The following is a 22,292-nucleotide window of genomic DNA, read 5'->3' as shown; positions in this document are numbered from 1 at the left end:
TTTTGTAAAAGGAAAACATCCAGATGTTTGGGATGTAACTAAAGCAAAAAATAGCTGTGTTAAAGTCAAAGTTATGTTTGAAATGTATGCTTTCACAAAAAGCTCAATTTCTCTGTTTTTTTATCAGAATTTGGGAAATTGCTCAAACTAAGCTATTTTCTAATGCTGATTTCTAAAGAATGGAAATAGATATGAAATAAATGTTTCTCCTGCTGAAATAAGAGAGTCTAATCTTCCATCTTTATATAGCAATAGAACATAATTTTCAGTGGGCCTTGCAAAGTCAGTCAAAATCCAGTAAAACGGCCGGGAGCGAAGGGCCTTGCTCCGATGAAAATGGCTGGGAGTGAAGAGTTAATAGCATTTTTTTTTCTATGAAATTGGTTGCTAATTTAATCTACTTTACTGAAGCGCATAATGTCTATGACTAATGTCATTTCTTTGTGTTTCAGGTCAAACTAAGTCTATAAAATAAGGAGGGAAATGTACATATATAAAAAAAGCATTAAAAATTCAACAGTTAAGAAAAGTGGAATTTCAAAGTCGTGACCACAAACCCAAACTTTTTAGAAAACAAAAGTTTTTATATGTCAATGCGGGGAAAAAATGAAAAACGTGTTAAAAACTGTACTGCACTACTGTACTTCAAAACTGCAAACTCATGTGGTTGCTAGCAGTTCCCCTAAAGTAGCAGTACTTGCAGTGCTGGCTAGGGCACACTAACTCCACCAGTAGACTGATAACGGTGCATGAAATGACTTGACGCCAATTAGTCAATACAATATAGTGCGATGGAAAATTTTTTAATGGGACCCTGCTACTAGCATGATTGATGCAAAAACAGTACAACTGCAGCACATGAAAAAAATAAGCAAGCTCATTGAACAGGGACCCCCTAGAAGAAAACATTAGGATAAAGAAAAGAAAAGAAAAAAGATCCTGGTTTTTACTATGGCTAGCAAATAAAGGTACGGAATGGATTTTTTATTTAAAGTCATAGGCGGAGTTTGACTTTTGGGGCAGGGATGGCACAACATGTTGATGACCCCGAAACGGAGTGTCAGCAATAAAATGAACTTACGTACAAGTACAGTATATTTATAATAATAAATTGACAATGAGCGTTTTTTTGTTTGTTTTTGTTTTGTTTCTCATCATTCTTGAGGGGAATTCTAAATCAGGCTGCTTAGGCAATACTTTTCACCAAGATCGTCATCCATTTGATATGGTACGCCCAACAGTGTCGTGCCAATGTAGTTACCCCAGTCAAAAATTGTATCCCCTGGGCGGAGCCATATGGAGGTAGATTTGTGTCTTTATTATTCAATCCAAAAAAAAAAGTCGCTTCAATCAAAAAAATATATATATATGTGTTTGAATAGAAAAATAAATTTGAAACAAAAAAAAAATGCACATGAAAGGTTTTTTCTTTTTTTTTTTTTTTTTTTTTTTGGATTAGAGTCAAGGTTTTTTTTTTTTTTTTTTGATTGAAGCAACTTTTTTGATTGCACTAATGTCAATTTGTGTTTGGGCCATATTTTGGCTAGGACGGTCTTGTCTTTATTATTCAATCAAAAAGTAAGTTGTTTCAAAAAATATATATATTTTCAGAAAGAAAAATCACTTCAATCAAAAAATGAAAAATTTCAATCATAGAAAACGTTTTTGAATGCGAAAAAATATTTGCGATTGAAAAATTTGCATTTGAACACTAAATTTTTCATTGAAAAAGTTTTCTTTGATTGAAGCAATCCTTTTTGTGTTTGGGCCATATTATGGGTAGGACATTTGTGTCTAAATCATTCAATCCCCCCCAAAAAATATTTTCAGTTAAAGAAAAAAAATCATTTGAAAAATTAAATCGCCCTCCCCTAATGTTTTTGAAAATTATATGCAAAGCAAATGACCGTCTAAGGTGCTAGTCACATGATCTGTTAGAAAAATAATTTTGACCCATTGTAAAAAATATATTTTTTTGTTCATTTAATACATTTTTGTTGCAGTTTTATTGCTTTACAACTTTTATATATATAGGAAAGTCAATTTCATGCCATGACACTTTTGAAACACCAGGAGGGCCCGCCCACCCCTTAAAATCCGCTCATGGATAAAGTCTATTGCTGTTCTGGGTATTTTTTTTTTTTTTTTTTCCAAAAATGAAAAGTGAAAAAAAAAAGGTTTTCAAACATGAAATCATTCTTGTGTGGCCCTAAATATAATGCTAAATATTATTCAAGTGATTTTTCTTCACCAAAATGGCATAAAAACCCATTGATTCTAATACAGGTCATTTTTGACCCACTTACAGGATGGAAGAGTGTAGGGTCCAGTCACTAATGCATCTAAGGGTTAAAGCAAATGAGGCTTCAATTACACAGTAAAATTGTACGTCACCAATTTGTGAATGGATGTTTCACTGTAATCAATCTCTCTGTCAATGTCAATTAAAACCGATTATGTTTAAAATTTCCAGAAGTAATATTTTGTAATTCACATGAATACAATGGTAGACATTTAATATACCTACTGTAAGACTTTATTTGACAGTTGTGTCATAGGTCTAATGTTACTTTTAAATAGATGTAAAAGATGTGGACTGGACATAAATGGAGTTAGTGACAAAATTTGCCAGATGACACTTATTGACATTTATCATTAGCATTCATTAATGCTCATAACAGTGTCAGTGTCATATGACAGTGTTATGATGCCACAGACAACTAAAGTGTTTACATGGCCACATATTGGAGCAATTTCTTTAGCCTATTTGTGTTACTGGTACAACAAAGGGCTGGGTGATAGATATATCAATATAAATATTGTATTGAAATGTTTTTAAATGTCATATGGAATTAGACTATCGTATACAGTATATCGATACAGTTCAAATTTGCACATTATAGAGCTTTGATTTTAAATAAGGTACTCCTGCTTTACAGCCTTTATGTTTACATTTTATTAGCGCTGTCCGATAATGACTTTTAAATCTGATAACTGATATCCTAATATTGTCCAAAACTCCCCCCCAAAACAAAAACAAAAAACAAACAAAAAAAAAACAACGATACCGATACCGATATATATGGTCATGGACTTTGACATATTATGGTTAATTGTATTGTGATGTCCCACTGGTGCTCGGGCCTGTGTCCCTCCCTCCTGAGATCTGGCCCACCTTGGGCAGGTGTGCATGTTTTTAATCTGATTGCAGGTTGCACGTCAGATGGGTGAAGCGGCCACAAGTCCTGGCAATGACAATCAGCCGTCTTTAAAAGCCAGCGCACGCTCATCGCCCGTCTGTTTCCTATGTGAGTTGCATTCTTTATTGTTTATCTGATCATCGGCTCACAACTTATTTGCTCTCGCCCCAGGTCCTGCTTTTGCACGCCTCGTCGGATTCTCTGCCTGCCACCTTCCCGAGCTGCATCACTTCACTTCGGCTCAACTATTCCGAGCAGACAGCACCACTATTCTGGGCTTATCACAAAAAAAAAAAAATTGTTTTGATCATAATCACATCGCGCTTGAGTCTGCTCAGGGATCCTCTCCATTCCGCGAATCCTAACAACTGGATGCTTTAATAATGATAAATGTAACAACTTCAAGGTTTTCCAAATGAACATTCTTTGAAAAATAAGAAAACAACTGAAGTTATGGAAAAAATGCCTATATAGCAACACTATATCAATTAGCATAACTGCTGTGCTAAGATGTGACTAGCCCTTGTACAAAGGCAGACGGCTGAAGGCTTCTACATTCACTTTTAAGGCAACTTTTTTTTATTTATTTTATTTATTTATTTATTATTTATTTTTTTTTTTTATTATTTTATTTTATTATTTTATTATAATTTTTATTATTATATATTTATTATTATTATTATTTATTTATTATTTATTTATTTATTTATTTATTTATTTTTTTTTTTTTTTTTTTTTTTTTATTGGCCCAAAACTGATATTGAAAAAAATCAATGTCGATATTATTTGATATCATTTTAAAATGCTTTTATCGGCCGATATTATCAGCTACCCAATAATGTCGGACAACTCAACATTTTATTACAGCTGAGCCTTTTTACATGATCCAGATTAAGCTTATTATTTACCTATTTTGCAACTGTTCACTAAAATACAGTGGTACCTCTACATAAGAAGTTCATTAATTCCAGGACCTTGTTTGTAAGTCGAAATGGTCGTATGTCGAGCAGGATTTTCCCATAAGAATACATTATAATTCAATTAATTCGTTCCACAGCCTGAAAACCTACACTAAATCCTTACACTAAATACTGCTGGTAACAGCAATTACACAGAGCAAAACAAATAAATTATGAATAAAAATTGGAATAATGATATGGTACTACTACAAATAGCAGTTACACAGAGCAAAACAAATAAATTATGAATAAAAATTGGAATAATAATATAATAATAGTGATAATAATAATAATAATAATACCTATAATAATGTAACGAATCGGGTTCTAATGTGGCGAATGTGTTTACGTGGTGTACCTGAACACATCACGTGGCTGACTAGACAGATGAGATGGGACTTTTTACTTTCACTTTGTTTACCGTGTTCAGCTGCGACAGTAGGGACAGTAGGGATGTTGTGTTGCATAAGTTGATGGAATAAATGATTAGAAACCTGACGAAGCTGGCAATTTGTTTGGCGATATTACCACGATAGTAATTGTCACCTTAATTTTTAAAGACTAGCGAACGGAGGCCGGAGGAGGACCGTCGAGAGTAAACATTTTACAGCCATATTGTCGAGCCAGTTCACCAATACGCACACCACGCTCATATTTCTTAATCATTCTATCATCTTCATTTCAATGGTAAGCATCACCGTTTTCTTTTTTTTCACCACCTGCACTAACACTGTTGGAACCCATGTTGATTTCTCTCACAAGAAAATCTGCCGTGCGTCCATCTTGCGGGAAAACAAAGAAGCTGCGGCGCTGTCATAGCTCGTCGTATTTAGAGCATGTCGTCGGATGTAGGAACAAATGGCGAGGCAAATTTTATGTCGGCTGTCAAAAATATCGTGTGTTGAAGCGATCGTATGTCGACGTACCACTGTAGTTGGATTCAATAAATTCATTGTGACATATCATATTTGGCTTTCACGTGTAAAGATCATTTACTCCCACTGTGCAAGGAAAATATCCGCATAAATATTGTAGTATTCTGATATTTTGCCTTACTATATTGGGATATGACTTTTGATCCATATCACCAATTCTTTCTAAAACACAGTGAATCAGTATTCACAACTCAGTACATCTTACTCAGTACAGTATATTTAAGTTTTTTATTTAATTTTTTTAAATTTATTGTCTCATCCTTGCATCACATAATATTTTTATAGTGTAAAATGTGACTCAAATGTTTTTTTTTTAATCTGTGCAGTCCACACTACCTGTGCAGTCCACACTACCTGTAGGTCTGCTATGCCTACTCATACCAAGTGCGAGTCAACCTTCCACTGGGCAAACCAGTCTCTCCTCCCATTAGATAGAAGGCTAACAGTTGAAAGAAATGGAATTAAGGCTGTAGATTGGGGGGAAACCAGTCCAAAACCTAGTCTAAATGATACATTTTGTTGAAATTTTTAAATCACACGCACGTTTCTGCGTAGCCTACAGGCTGCTATTGGTGGAGGCGAGTGGAGGGGGCTGAGAGGATTCCTTAACTCTTGTGGAAAAACATGGCGGACGGACTACTAGTCTCAGAGGTTCACAAGTACAAACATTGGTATGATTCTGCCGATAAAGACCACGACAATGCATTCTGATGAACTCTGTGCATCTTGTTTCCGAGCTGAACGTTTAATGTGTCAGGTTAAGAACCACTGGTCTATTCTTTAATTAATATGAATCACGCTTTAAATAAAATAAACTCTCTTCATGTTTATCTCTAAAATATAACAATATGTCTCTCTCTAAAGTTCTTGTTTTTCTGCAATCTAACAGGTATTTTAAATTATTTAATTAGTGAAGTGGCAGGTCAAACATAAACTAGGTCATGAATGATTCACTGCCCTGCAGTGGACTCAGCCCATCAGCAGGCAGTGGTGTAGAAGGCATCCTACATATGCAGCGAAAGGCTGTCTGGCCCCAGCAGCACACTGAGCAAAAGAACGAGTAAAACAACAACTGTTATGTAACAACTATAACATTTGGAATAATTACAGCAAACTTGCATGGGTCCACTTCCATGCTACAAAGCTAGAAGAAGTTGTGTCATCTCTCTGTTAACAACAACTGCCTTTTACTATTTTAGCTCATGTAACAGACCATTTCTGACCACTATTTCAAGTCAAAGTATATCTGTTCTACTGGCATTCTTTCATTCCTCTCTCTGGCGACTCTTTCAAGATTCAAATTAGGTCTCGAGCATTTTTTCCCATCGGGGTTTTACATTGCTCTTAAGGTTTTTTTTTTTCCTCCAAGTGGGGTGCTTAATAAAACATGAAAACTGTAGTCGCCCTAAACTCTGTCAGACCGTCTGTGGCATACATATGTTATGGTAATACTATTATTCTTCTAGTGTGCAGTATTGTGGGTAGTACCACTGCCATGCAGTTTGACGTAGCTTAAATTTCAATTAGGGCCATTAACAAAGAGTTTACGTGTTCTACACTACTGTTAACGACTATGACTTTCTACCACATTCAAACAAAACATGTTGCCAATGTTAAAGATTCAATTTCAGGCGTAGATTGTTTCTTTGTCGACGTGTGCAATTGACTAGCGACGCAATAAAAGAAAATGGCCCGAATGATCGCTGCCAGCCCTCCCAGTTCAAATGGATTTGAGGTTAATCGAAATCAGTGGAAGGCAATGTTAAAAGTGGTGTAAATCACCAATTTTATAATATTATGATACAATATCAATTCTTTGGACACAATAGACTATGTACCAATATTACAAAGTCTACCCAATTTAATATTATGTACATATTTAAGATACATTTTATCAAAAGCAATTGAAAAATACAAAGCAATTTTAACATCTTTGACAATTTTGTCGCTGAAAGTTTTTGGACCTTGAACTTCACTATCAATTGATGGGACACGGGCTCGGGGCTGATCCGTAGGAGGCTTATTTTCAAAAACTTAAAATTCAGCTGCTAGCAACCTAAAACAAAAACAGGCACCACCCGCACATCAAAAAATTTAAAGTTGTTCCCTAATAAAATCCCGATGAGTTATTTTTTTTAAATACAAGTATAACAAAACTTAAAATGGCTATAAAATTCTCTAATTTTACTCTAGACGCACAAAAATCACCAAATGCAGGGTCAGGATCAATAGCAATATTTAACATATCATGTAAGTTTTGCCCAAAATAGCAAGTTTTCAACAGCTAATAAATCACTCAATTTTCACATCAGCAAATTAAGGAAAGCATGCAGAATCATCTTTACTCAACAAAAGCAAAATTATCTTTTTTTTTTTTTTTAAATACAATCACATCTTATTTAGGTTGAATTCTGATTTTACTATTGCCTCAGCATGTCTTGCCAGCTATCTAGCCCTCGCCGTTTTAGATTGAAATGTTACATAAAATAAAACTTTACTAAATTACTCAATTACTAATAATAATACTTAATAAATTACTAATTCTTACTTCTTTTTTTTCTAAAAAACCAGTTGGCCGAAAATTACCTGATCATTTGACTGTAAAATTACGCTACTGTGTATGGATACAACATGGCAGCCATCACAAAACAAAGAGCTTTTTAAGTTGAAAATTCTTGTAAATAAATGCGTACATCCTGAAATTTCTATAAATATGAACATAGAACAGTCTACATCAGGGGTCGGGGACCTTTTTGGCTGAGAGAGCTACGAATATCTTTTTTTTTTTTTTTTTTTTTAATGTAATTCCGTGTGTGGATTTCTTATCATTAATGCCACTTCTGGTGCTGCATGGTTTTGTTGATGGCTTTGGAGTCTGGTTAATACTTGGTGGTGTTAAGCGTCATGCAGGCATTGAGAAACTTAGGATGCGTCTCTTTTCATGTTCACGAAGCGCCACAAATCCTGTTTTTCTCCACCACGCACGGAGCACCATCAGTGCACACCGAAACAAGTTTATCCATTGGTAGATTTTTTTCTTTAGTGAACTCAGTGTAGGACTTTCATAAATCCTCCCCTCTTGTTGTCCCTTTCATAGTCAAAACCTTGCAATCACGCTGAATGGGGATCAATTGCTTACGTCCGTTGACTCATCCAAAGCAAGAAAAAAAACAGTGCCGCATTTATGTCCTTCACTTGCATTGCCTCAATTTGATTTGACATCATGACGGTCTTTATCCGGAAAGTCGTCAAAAACTCTCCACAAAGGCAAATTCCTCTGTCAGTTTCTGCTGAAAAGTACGATACTCCTTGTCGTGTACTTTATTTTTCATTTGAGAACTGATTTATTTATGTATATATTTCCCCATGTTAGCCTGGCACTCTCGCTGCATGCGGGCAAAGTTCTTGTTCCCATCTTCTCAAAAGGGTTTCTAAAATTAGCTGACAAACGCGGAAAACGAAACTAAAAACGAGGGAAGTTCACGCACATGCGCACATCGGCCGCTATTTTCGACAGCAAAATACGTCGACCCCATTTGAACAGTGTCTCTGCCTCATCTGTATTGCCAATGCGATTGATAAATAAAAATATAGACACATAGACATGTATGTTTGCCACTTTCCCACTAAAATGACTGCGAACTGGCTTTCTAGTTGCGGGTGGTAGTATACGGACTTCGTGTCCCATGATCATCCTAGGCTCACGGAGCATGGGACTTGGGGGATCTAAGGTAGCACATCTAGATTGCTATTTGATGATATCTTGTGCAAATTGCGCGAGTGTTGTCAGAGCATTAAAAAAGTTAACATACGCCGCAAATGTCACGTCTGTTCATTACTGCACAACACCAGCATATAACCGTTGACCGTCGCCGTTTCACGCAATGCGCAAAGGAGTATAACAAAACTTTTTTTTTTTTTTTTTTTAATAATGAAAGAGTTATCTGCGAGCCATATGCAGCTGTCAAAAGAGCCAGATCTGGCTCGCGAGCCACAGGTTCCGAACCCCTGTTCCAGATTCTTGGTTAAAAGCTAAAAACCGGGCAGTTATCATTCATTTTACGTAAATATTTCAAGCTAAAATTACGCTATTGTGGAATCCAACGTGCGGCCATCACCAAAAAATGAGCTTTTTAAGTTGAAAATTCTTGTAAATAAATGCATACATACTGGAATTTCTATAGACATGAATATAGAACAGTCTAGATTCTTGGTTAAAAGCAAAAAAATGGGCAGTTATCATTTATTTTACGTAAATATTTCAAGCTAAAGTTACGCTAGTTTTTCCCATGCATTTTTTTCCACAACGTTTCAAAGTGCATGCTTAAGGATATCTTATATAATTTCCTTGAATCGTCGACTAGATCACTCTTGAAAGACCCCTGCCTACTTGTATGCAGTTAAACATTCCTCCTTTTTCCACCTAAATCCAGCTTTTGAACGCAGCGTGTGCTTGAGTTTATCACAGTGAAAGCCAAACGCTCTGCCTAGGTCAGCCCCCAACTGGAATGCGTGGCGCCATGTTTGTGGGAGCTGTCTTGTCAACTAATGGTGAAGTCTATGTTCGGACATTTCAATGAAAGCCAATGTTTTTAACAAAACTGAAGATACTATAGAAGATGGCAAATTGTCATTGACGTTTTGCATTTGGATCGATTTGATTGAATGGTTGTTTAACGGATCGATGCACCGATTCAGATTGATGTAATGAATCAGATCGTTGTATCCTCACACACACTTAATTTTATCTTGGAGTGTAAATCAATAATTTCAACATGATAGAGGTCTTAGGGCAGAGGTCAGGAACCTATGTCTCGCGAGCCATATCTGGCTCTTTTGATGAGTGCATATGGCTCTCAGCCAACCCATAATTTTAAAATATGGAACCGGCCGGCTCATTTGACACGAATGAGCTGTGATGAGCTGATGGTTCATTCACACATAATTCTTGGATCTTCAAACATACGTCGCAATAATATGCTTTAATTCAGTGCCAATTGGTGGTCCTCCCGTCACGAATGCACGGAGCTGGGTATAAGTAAAGAACTAGTCTTGCGCCTATTCTCTGCTCAGCCAAAAGTGGGGCTGGCCCCGCCCAACTCAATGCCGAGCGATCTGGAGTATATAAAAATGGGTAGAGGAAAATTAAACCACCAAAGTGAACTGCGTGGTACCTCAAGTCATAGAGGTGTGCGATCGGTTTGACTTCCATGACTTTTTCGCCTGTAAAAATTGTCGAGTTCCCTGGTTGCGGTTTTACACTTCCAGGAAATATATGCAGTGCCACACTATGATTCTGTTTGTTATTTTCCATGTGGTGAGTGCGCGACGATTGTAACATACCAAGTAACGATATCAGGCTTTCGTTGTTGTTTTCCAAAGATTTATTTCAATCAAAACTCGGCGACTGCTTGTAAAAGCCGAGCGTGCCCTCACTCTCCCGCATAATGCGTTCAAATGCGCTCACGAAAGAAAAAAACTGTGATCACAAAGCCGACTCGGACAAGCTGGCAACAGAATATGTAAATATATATATACATACATATAGACACACACACACACACTGTATGGTTCTCGCGGAATCAAATTTTAAAATATGCTGGTGTTTTTTGACTCTCTTGGTCAAAAAGGTTCCCGACCACTGTCTTAGGGCATGAGATATTTATATTTGCCGATCTTACAACTTGCCAAGATTTGGTTTGAAACAAATGACTTTGATCATATACAGTAGCAATCTAAATCGATGTATCTTTACAAGCCTAATAGTTAGCAAAGTGAGATATTTCTTGCAGTATATTTAGCTTGTGAAATTATGCAATTCCCCACAACCTAATGATCAGCTGTCAGAACAATTTACTCTGATGAAGAGATCTTATTTTCTTTCACAAAGCTTTCTATGAAGGGTTAGAAATAATAACCAATGCTTGGTGATGCCGTGTACTGTTCCATGAAGTCAATTAGTAGTGATCGCTTCACGTCCTGATTTGTTAAAAAATAATAATAATAATAATAATAATAAAATAAAAACTAAATTATTTAGAGTTAGTGCTCAGAGTTACTAAATAACGATCAATGATATATCCTCACACAGTGGTTTCCGTTATTGTGGCTGGAGGCTGCCCCAAGACAGCTAGAATTAATGAGATTTTTTTTGTACTACAATGTTTGACCTTTCATTAAATTTCATAAAATCAAATTTATAGCCTGTGGTATTTTCTCTCCTTGTAAATATAGCGGCGAAAAATAATTGAGAACACAATTTTGAAGGGCAATTTAGTTTTAAGAATCTTAAGTAGCTAATCTTAAAGTTGACAAGCTATACAATTTACCAGTATTCACGCCTGTCACAAACTAACAGAAGGGATGAGATTAACAAGAGGTAGCTTCGGACCGAGAATGTAGAAACTGGTGGGTCCCTTGAAGCTTGGTGATAAATCATTTAAACGGTAGGTACATTTGCAGCAACTTGCTCACTCCATACAGAGGAACACATTTTGAAAAGAAAATATAGCACAGAAAAACAATATATGTTTACGTACGCTCAGCAATGACCAGAGGTGGGTAGAACAGGAAGTAGCCCACTAATTCAGCAGTGAGCTGGTTGAGGAGGCCGCTTGAGATGGTACCGTTGAGTTCAGTGTCCTGATTCTTGACAACGTACACCAGCGAAACCGAGGGAGAGTCTGGTTCTTGGGCTACGCTTTGGATCTGAAGAATTCCAGCAAATACATTGGGGTCATTTTAAATGTCTGATGACAAACTAATTACATACCATCAATGTACATAACTGGAATCTTGCCATTCTTTATTCATACGAACACTTAAATATATTGCCCAGAGTCAATTTAGAATTCGAACAGACATTTTGTACAGTAACATTTTATGGTTTTGTTTGACTATGTTGCCAGTCAAGAATAAACGAACTCCAGACACAGTATGAAACATAGACTTCATAATGATATTGACGGGTCAGATTTGACCTTCAGTGCGCCACGCCTTCAGTTATACGCAGTCGGTTGAAGTGACACATGCAGCGATTCAACGCCAGATTTATGTTGAAACCGCAAGAAAGCTGTACTGCATACAAACAGGACGGATTGTCTCAGGAGTGATTTGTTCGAGGATTCAAGGTAATTATTATAGTTTTCGTACCATGCATGCATTTTGAAATGTTGTGAAAAAAATCAGTGGGAGAAATTAGCCGCTACAGCATTGGCATTATACTTCGCAATATTAACGTAAAAAAAATGCTACCTGCACTTTTTTTTTTTTTCGTTTTTTATCCAAGAATCAAGACTCTTTTACATAAATATCTATAAATAATTTAGGAATTTAAGAACTTTTTCACAAGAATTTTCAACAGAACACGCTCTTTGTTTACATATGTTCATCCGCTAATTTCCTTATTGACTAGCCTTATCGTTCGCAATATTTATGTAATATAAATGCTAACTGCATGTTTTTTTTGCTTTTAACCAAGAATCGAGACTGTTTTACGTCCATATCTATATAGAATTCAGGAAATTAAGCATTTATTCACATGAATTTTCGCCGGAAAAGCTGTTTACATATGGCAGCTGCCACAATGACTGACAGACTAGAATTCAGGAAATTAAGCATTTATTCACATGAATTCTCGCCGGAAAAGCTCTGTTTACATATGGCAGCTGCCACAATGACTGACAGACTAGCATCGTACTTCGACATATTTACATAAAATAAATGCTAATTGCACGTTTTTTTATGCTTTCAACCAAAAATCGGGACTGTTTTATGTCCATATGTATAAAGAATTCAGGGATTTAAGCATTTATTAACAAGAATTTTCACCAAAAAAAGCTCTTTTTCTGTGATTCCACTCGATCAGCTTTGACGGCCACACCAAGAATGGAGCCCCCTTATTAATCGGCCCCGTGCCCCGTCAATATCATTACGAAGTCTATGTATGAAATTTCCTGAATCAAGATTTATTTATATTTTTTATTTCTTCTAAAGAGACCTGTGCGGTGATTGCGAAACAACTTAAATGAATCCCCACTCTTAAGTGGGTAGTAACTTCCATCAGTTTTCACTGTGGTGTAAATATTTCAAAAGATGAATAATAAATGCTTCCTATATCTGCCACAGCTGGCCTGCGTATGTATATCCATATCAACCGGAGGTAAAGTGATAAAGAAGATGATACAAGGAAAAGAATCAGTGAACACGAAAGAGCAAAAAGCTTGAACCAAATGAAAGAGCTGAAATGTGGATCACATCAACTAGAGTCCCAAATGATTTGTCACTGCACATCACATTTGCTTGCGACATTCTTATAGCATGAAATAATAAATCCATTCAGGGTCTACCTCCACAGTGAGCTTGCTGTAGGTCTCCAGTACTTTGTCCTGAGCTTCGTCAAAAGCACTTTCCAATCTCTGCTCTAGCATTTGGACAAAACTGCAGGAGTAGATGTTGTCTGTCGGGCCAACAAATCTCAACACTAGAGGAATGAGATCAGAAAGGGATTACAGCATGTTTAAAGTAACATACAGGGTGTGTTTTCCAATTGTTGTTTTCTGAACATGCTAAACCACTTTTTCCTGAATGGTATTGTCTTGTATTGCATGTGCATGTGTGTCTATACATTTCAGTGATAAACACATGAAGTAAAACTAATGAATGAAAAAGACATGTAACATTCCAGCTGTTTGGACTTGACTTGGACTTAAACTCTCGTGTTGATGAAAATGAATTTTTTCTAGACTTAAACCTCAACGTCGTCAACATTACCGAGTTAAGCAGTACACTATAAGGACGATTTAATCCTTGACAATATATAAAATGTTCCTTCCTAGAGTATTGATTAGACCATGCCAGACATTTTTGTCCGATTTTACACAACCACAATGGACAGAAAATGGATTAAAAAATAAACTAGCATATAATTTGAAATGTAGACCCTCAGTTTTTTATTCAAATGGTTGCACAAAAACACAATTCACACTTTTAATGACTGCCTGAAGCCTGGAACCTACTGACATTACCAAATTCAGAGTTTCCTCCCTAGAGGCCTTTGCAATAGCCACCTTCAGTAATTACTTGTCGGTTTGCTGCCTTCATTTTGGTATTCAGCAAGTAAAAAACATGTTCTCCCGGCCACTTCTCACAGTATTGAAATGAAATATATATACATACATACATATATAAATATACAGTATATACTGTATATGTATGACGGACAACATAGACGAGACTGAAAAAGCAGTTTCTGCTCTTGCACTCCTCTTAAAAAGAAACTGTTGTATTCTAAGCCAAAACAACTATTATGTTTGATAGAACAATATGTCTATAGACCCTACCCACCGACGTCACAAAACCACGTGCTCGCTGTATGGTTCCGCCCACTTGTCCGTCATTTTGTCTCTGTATTAGCATTGGTTTCAATTGATCGAGGAATTTAAAATGCATTTCATGGAAGACCCGGTGCTTTCTGATGCCGTAAACTCACTGGATGTGTTGCATAAAAGGCGTTATGTGGAAAAGCTTCGTTCTATACAGTCGCCAGATCCATATTTGATGCCCAAATCGATGTTTTTCGACCCACTGTCTTCGCCCTGTCTGCCTGACATCTGCTACGCTGATATTTACAATTATCTTGTCCACACAAAATCAGCCTATTCTCACGAAAATTTGAAAAACTTCAAGAGCTTGGAGGCTTATAAATACTTCGTTGCTGGTTGGGTGAAACAGGTCCTCGTCCACGAAAATTCGGCAGGAATCTATCTTGTGCTTGGAAAGGTGAGTTACGAAATTTTAATTCAAAATCTTTTGTTATTGCTAACATCCACTGTCAAGTCTAATGTATTTCATGTCGTTTGTCAATGGAGTTAAGGCTTTTAATGTTTATATGGTTTAGCGATAGCACTCTCACTACATACATACATGTATGTTGTCGGCGATTAGCCTAGCAATGATCTTAATTGTGGTTATTTGTCAGCCCCGTAGACGAGGCCAGTTTCTTTCACTTGGTACCAGCTAAATATTATTAAAAAAATAACGATGGTGGAAGAAAGGGAAGTCACAAACATCTTGAATTTGAAACTATGTCGTACTACGTCGTATGTTGTCGGCGATTAGCCTCGCAATGATCTTAATTGTGGTTATTTGTCAGCCCAAAACCCTCTAAGTATATCTTAAATGCATCTTACCGGATATAAAATGACTACTACATAGTCTGTGGTGATTTTTTGGTGCCCAGTTTTCACGTCGAATTGCAGCCGTCCATTTCGCTCTCCTCTTTGGATCCCTCGGAATACGGTAAAACTTCAAGTCTCTCCTTCCATCTTCTCTGTTAGTGCAACCAACAGCCACACATGCCTTCACCATTTTGATTATTAATGTTAAGGAGCAGAAAAACACGCCGTAAATAGGAGGAATGTACGTAGCCGTAACAGGTTAACACTATGTTTTGACGGACAAGTGGGCGGTACCATTCAGGAGAGCGGAGTTGTGACGTCACATGGGTAGGGTCTATATGCTGCCATCGCAGATTCGTGGCGCATTAAGCCCCCCAACTATTTTTAATTTGTCCGTTTTACCCTGAAAACTCCCGTTTACAGACGTCGCCCAACCGCTTGTGTTTCAACCCAGCCATAAAAAGAAGGTAATTAATTATATTTATTATTCAAAATGTCTGTCGTTTGTAGCTTAGGATCATAAATCGGGGTCTCATATTTCGCTTTTTAAAAAATTATTAAATTAAATGATTTTTTAAAATTATTATAATTATAATAATAATTATTATTATAATTAATTATGTTTAAAAAATATATTTTAAATTTTTAAACAAATGACGTCACAATGAAAAAAATGGCGTCTGTAAAAAGTCACGGATAGCTACCTCATAACTATCGCTTAATTGTGTGTTTTTTTTTTTTTGTTACTGTCGCATGTTCTCTGATATGTTAGATGATAAATAATCGATCCAAACAAAAAAATGGAAAAAAACATTTAAAAGGGTAAATATATGAAAAAGAAAATCTCGACCACTCCTTGATATCTGCGATTTCTGCATTGCGATCCTTGTTATATTACCATTTTTCACCCATAAAATCCCCCAAAAATCCACCTGTGGCCATTCATAGCTGTGTCTTGACACTCAGTGATACATGCTACATGGAGTTTTTGGAACGAAACAAGGCAGGTACGCGATAATATCTTGTTAAAGACATGGCGTCTGTAATTCTGCTCTCGCGTAATCTCGCCTCCAGTTAGCATTTTGCTGTTTATTTATTTATTTATTTATTTTTAAATGCCCTCCTGTTCAAAAATTTTCTTCCCCCAGAAAACTGAGATTTTAAGCTTTCCAATGATGTATCACACATGCATATAGGACAATTCTGAAATTTGGCCAAATTGGGGGGTCTCAGAGCGGAACTTCAAGTCAACTTCAAGTGACTTGAAGTTCCCCTCTGAGACGCCCAATTTGAGAAATTTGACAAATTTTAGAATTGTCCTATATATATATATATATACATATATATATATATATATATATATACATATACATATATATATATACATATACATATATATATACAGTGCCTTGCAAAAGTATTCGGCCCCCTTGAACCTTGCAACATTTCAGGTTTCAAACATAAAGATATAAAATTTTAATTTTTTGTCAAGAATCAACAACAAGTGGGACACAATCGTGAAGTGGAACAAAATTTATTGGATAATTTAAACTTTTTTAACAAATAAAAAACTGAAAAGTGGGGCGTGCAATATTATTTGGCCCCTTTGCGTTAATACTTTGTAGCGCCACCTTTTGCTCCAGTTACAGCTGCAAGTCGCTTGGGGTATGTTTCTATCAGTTTTGCACATCGAGAGACTGAAATTCTTGCCCATTCTTCCTTGCAAAACAGCTCGAGCTCAGTGAGGTTGGATGGAGAGTGTTTGTGAACAGCAGTCTTCAGCTCTTTCCACAGATTCTCGATTGGATTCAGGTCTGGACTTTGACTTGGCCATTCTAACACCTGGATACGTTTATTTTTGAACCATTCTATTGTAGATTTGGCTTTATGTTTTGGATCATTGTCCTGTTGGAAGATAAATCTCCGTCCCAGTCTCAGGTCTTGTGCAGATACCAACAGGTTTTCTTCCAGAATGTTCCTGTATTTGGCTGCATCCATCTTCCCGTCAATTTTAACCATCTTCCCTGTCCCTGCTGAAGAAAAGCAGGCCCAAACCATGATGCTGCCACCACCATGTTTGACAGTGGGGATGGTGTGTTCAGGGTGATGAGCTGTGTTGCTTTTACGCCAAACATATCGTTTTGCATTGTGGCCAAAAAGTTCAATTTTGGTTTCATCTGACCAGAGCACCTTCTTCCACGTTTGGTGTGTCTCCCAGGTGGCTTGTGGCAAACTTTAAACGAGACTTTATATGGATATCTTTGAGAAATGGCTTTCTTCTTGCCACTCTTCCATAAAGGCCAGATTTGTGCAGTGTACGACTGATTGTTGTCCTATGGACAGACTCTCCCACCTCAGCTGTAGATCTCTGCAGTTCATCCAGAGTGATCATGGGCCTCTTGGCTGCATCTCTGATCAGCTTTCTCCTTGTTTGAGAAGAAAGTTTGGAAGGACGGCCAGGTCTTGGTAGATTTGCAGTGGTCTGATGCTTCTTCCATTTCAATATGATGGCTTGCACAGTGCTCCTTGAGATGTTTAAAGCTTGGGAAATCTTTTTGTATCCAAATCCGGCTTTAAACTTCTCCACAACAGTATCTCGGACCTGCCTGGTGTGTTCCTTGGTTTTCATAATGCTCTCTGCACTTTAAACAGAACCCTGAGACTATCACAGAGCAGGTGCATTTATACGGAGACTTGATTACACACAGGTGGATTCTATTTATCATCATCGGTCATTTAGGACAACATTGGATCATTCAGAGATCCTCACTGAACTTCTGGAGTGAGTTAGCTGCACTGAAAGTAAAGTGGCCGAATAATATTGCATATATATATATATATATATATATATATATATATATATATATATATATATATATATATATATATATATATATATACAGTGCCTTGCAAAAGTATTAGGCCCCCTTGAATCTTGCAACCTTTCGCCACATTTCAGGCTTCAAACATAAAGATATGAAATTTAATTTTTTTGTCAAGTATCAACAACAAGTGGGACACAATCGTGAAGTGGAACAACATTTATTGGATAATTTAAACTTTTTTAACAAATAAAAAACTGAAAAGTGGGGCGTGCAATATTATTCGGCCCCCTCGCGTTAATACTTTGTAGCGCCACCTTTTGCTCCAATTACAGCTGCAAGTCGCTTGGGGTATGTTTCTATCAGTTTTGCACATCGAGAGACTGACATTCTTGCCCATTCTTCCTTGCAAAACAGCTCGAGCTCAGTGAGGTTGAATGGAGAGTGTTTGTGAACAGCAGTCTTCAGCTCTTTCCACAGATTCTCGATTGGATTCAGGTCTGGACTTTGACTTGGCCATTCTAACACCTGGATACGTTTATTTTTTAACCATTCCATTGTAGATTTGGCTTTATGTTTTGGATCATTTTCCTGTTGGAAGATAAATCTCCGTCCCAGTCTCAGGTCTTGTGCAGATACCAACAGGTTTTCTTCCAGAATGTTCCTGTATTTGGCTGCATCCATCTTCCCGTCAATTTTAACCATCTTCCCTGTCCCTGCTGAAGAAAACCAGGCCCAAACCATGATGCTGCCACCACCATGTTTGACAGTGGGGATGGTGTGTTCAGGGTGATGAGCTGTGTTGCTTTTACGCCAAACATATCATTTTGCATTGTGGCCAAAAAGTTCAATTTTGGTTTCATCTGACCAGAGCACCTTCTTCCACATGTTTGGTGTGTCTCCCAGGTGGCTTGTGGCAAACTTTAAACGAGACTTTTTATGGATATCTTTGAGAAATGGCTTTCTTCTTGCCACTCTTCCATAAAGGCCAGATTTGTGCAGTGTACGACTGATTGTTGTCCTATGGACAAACTCTCCCACCTCAGCTGTAGATCTCTACAGTTCATCCAGAGTGATCATGTGCCTCTTGGCTGCATCTCTGATCAGTTTTCTCCTTGTTTGAGAAGAAAGTTTGGAAGGACGGCCGGGTCTTGGTAGATTTGCAGTGGACTGATGCTCCTTCCATTTCAATATGATGGCTTGCACAGTGCTCCTTGAGACGTTTAAAGCTTGGGAAATCTTTTTGTATCCAAATCCGGCTTTAAACTTCTCCACAACAGTATCTCGAACCTGCTAGTGACGGGATCTGTCGTTCACTTGAGTAAACGAATCAATTCCGGATCGTTCAGTAAAAAGATACGTTCAAACGAATCGTTCAACGAATCGTTCGCCCCCCTCATCTCCCTCCCCGCCCAAATGAATCGTTCGGTTACTGAACGGGAAGTGACGTTGCCGAACGAATCACCAAAGACCGCTTCGCAGTATAACTGAACGGGAAGTGACATTCTTGGTCCCTCCCTCTCTCTTGCACACAGGCTCCTCATTGACCGCTCGTCGTAGTTTCAGTAATGAGTGACAGGCAATATCATTCTGCTTTCACAGACAGCCTCGTCTCCCTCCCTCCTGCTGCTGCAAAAGCGAGGGAGAACTTCCGCGTTGTCTGTCCTAGTTCTATGGGCTCAAAGTCATGGCTCGTGCTTGCATTTCGATTTAGGACACAGTTAAACATTTTCCTTTTGTGGGAGGAGTGGGGGTTTGGGGTCGGGGGCGCACGGACTTTCTTTAGCATGTTCTTGATCACATATACAATGCTGCTGCTAGCCTGCTAACAGCCAACGCAGCATGCTTGCTGTCACGAAAATAAAAATAAATCGAAAGTTTAATTTCTAAATATGGAACGACCAACACATCATATTTACCTCTCGCTCTGTTGTATTTTTTTTTTTTATGCTCATCACTATTATTTTTAGTCACTATTGTTAAAACTATAAGTGTAAATAGCTAGTTGTCGAATGTGCTGCTCTGAACTAAAGACAATACTGCATTTTGATATTTGACAGTTTAATTGCAAATCAGTATTAAGATGATCGTATTGAATTTTTGCACTGGTATTAATAAATAAAATAATCCGGTCAGCTCCCCTGTCGTCCCCGCATCTCAGATCGTCAAATGCTGACGAGAAATGATTGTTTGCTCTTTACGATGTCGCCTTTCTACCCTCATTAGTCTGTTAAGAAAAATGTAGACATATTGCGACATCTCCCGTGTCCGCGTGTGCGTTGTTTTGGGGCGCTTGAGTTGCGCATGATGGACGGATTGACATAATTTGTCAAACCAACCAACACCTGACACGGAAAAAAAAAAATAAAACACTCGGAAAAAATTGACATGTATATACAGTTTCATTGCAAATCAGTATTATGGTGATCGTATTGAATTTTTGCACTGGTATTAATAAATAAAATAATCCGGTCAGCTCCCCTGTCGTCCCCGCATCTCAGATCGTCAAATGCTGATGAGAAATAATTGTTTGCTCTTTAAGATATCGCCTTTCTACTCTCATTAGTCTGTTAAGAAAAATGTAGACATATTGCGACATCTCCCGTGTCCATGTGCGTTGTTTTGGGGCGCTTGAGTAGCGCATGAAGGACGGATTGACATAATTTGTCAAACCAACCAACACCTGACACGGAAAAAAAAATAAAACACTTGGAAAAAATGGACATGTATATACCGTTTCATTGCAAATCAGTATTATGGTGATCATACTAAATATTATTTTTTTCTGTACACATATGAGGTAAATATCGCTGCCATGAAGCCTCCATATAGTGACAGTTCTTTGCCCCCTTCATTGCCGTCACGCGACCGCAGCTCAGCTTTTGCTTGCCTCGTAGCTACCCGTGTTTTAAATTACTGTAAATTGATAGTATGTCGTAATAGGTAGTCCCGAGTCTGTTGAGAAAAGTAGTACACTAAACCATGCTCACTAGATTTGTGTGGTGTTTTTGTCTTTTTGAGCTGCATTTGATAGGCTCCACGTTAACAAATATGTGACAAAGTCCTTTCCTTTCATTTTTTGATTCGTTCACCGCATAGTCATTACTGGAAAGTCACGTTAGCAGCAAGCTAGGTCAGTCAGGAACCGGAGGACCGAGTCACTGAACGGGAAGTGACAAAACACTGTCTTGCCCCCTTGCCTGCACGATGGCTGCTTATTGGCCACACGTGGAAGTGAGTGATATACGCCCTGATTCTGTTTCCGGTCCCTCCCCTGCCCGCGATGAGGCTGGCGTCTGATTGGTCGTGTGCGATGTCAGAAGACGCTGCCGCTTGCTCAACGCCCTCCCACGCAGTGAACAAGCACCAACTTCATAGAACGAATCAGTGCAGATGGTGATTAGTTCGGTCTCGTTCACCCAAACAATTCGTTCAAAAAGAACGAATCGTTCGGGACCGATACAACACTAGAACCTGCCTGGTGTGTTCCTTGGTTTTCATAATGCTCTCTGCACTTTAAACAGAACCCTGAGACTATCACAGAGCAGGTGCATTTATACGGAGACTTGATTACACACAAGTGGATTCTATTTATCATCATCGGTCATTTAGGACAACATTGGATCATTCAGAGATCCTCACTGAACTTCTGGAGTGAGTTTGCTGCACTGAAAGTAAAGGGGCCGAATAATATTGCACGCCCCACTTTTCAGTTTTTTATTTGTTAAAAAAGTTTAAATTATCCAATAAATGTTGTTCCACTTCACGATTGTGTCCCACTTGTTGTTGATTCTTGACAAAAAAATTAAATTTCATATCTTTATGTTTGAAGCCTGAAATGTGGCGAAAGGTTGCAAGATTCAAGGGGGCCGAATACTTTTGCAAGGCACTGTATATATATATATATATATATATATATATATATATATATATATATATATATATATATATACAGAGAGAGAGAGAGAGAGAGAGAGAGAGAGAGATATTTATTTAATTATTTATTTATTTTGAGATGTCTGTGTTAAAAAAACAAAAAAATGTTTTTTCCCATTGAAGAGGGTTTTTATTTTTCAAATCAACATAATTAGCAAATTGGGAAAAAAAAAAAACAATAAATAACTGAAACATTCTAGATGATATTAAATGCAGTCCTTTAAGTAAGGCTAAACCCCCAGCCACAGCTGAACATTATTAT

General features: G+C 37.5%; 1 protein-coding gene across 5 annotated transcripts in view; it reads right to left on the bottom strand.

Annotated features, from left to right (window-relative positions):
• The window catches only part of kiaa1549la (KIAA1549-like a), a 220,515-nt gene that overhangs the window by 96,743 nt on the left and 101,480 nt on the right, over positions 1-22,292 (bottom strand). For all 5 annotated transcript variants that reach the window (XM_057837451.1, XM_057837452.1, XM_057837453.1 and 2 more), the window contains exons 6-7: positions 13,443-13,576; positions 11,634-11,802 (exon numbers count right to left, since the gene is read on the bottom strand). In XM_057837451.1, coding sequence (XP_057693434.1) covers positions 11,634-11,802; positions 13,443-13,576 — 303 coding nt within the window. The remainder of the gene's footprint in view (positions 1-11,633; positions 11,803-13,442; positions 13,577-22,292) is intronic.

The sequence above is a fragment of the Corythoichthys intestinalis genome, chromosome 5 (genome assembly GCF_030265065.1).
Source record: "Corythoichthys intestinalis isolate RoL2023-P3 chromosome 5, ASM3026506v1, whole genome shotgun sequence".
Lineage (NCBI taxonomy): Eukaryota > Metazoa > Chordata > Actinopteri > Syngnathiformes > Syngnathidae > Corythoichthys > Corythoichthys intestinalis.
Note: the sequence above shows the minus strand (reverse complement) of the source record. Positions and strands in the feature narration are given on the sequence as shown.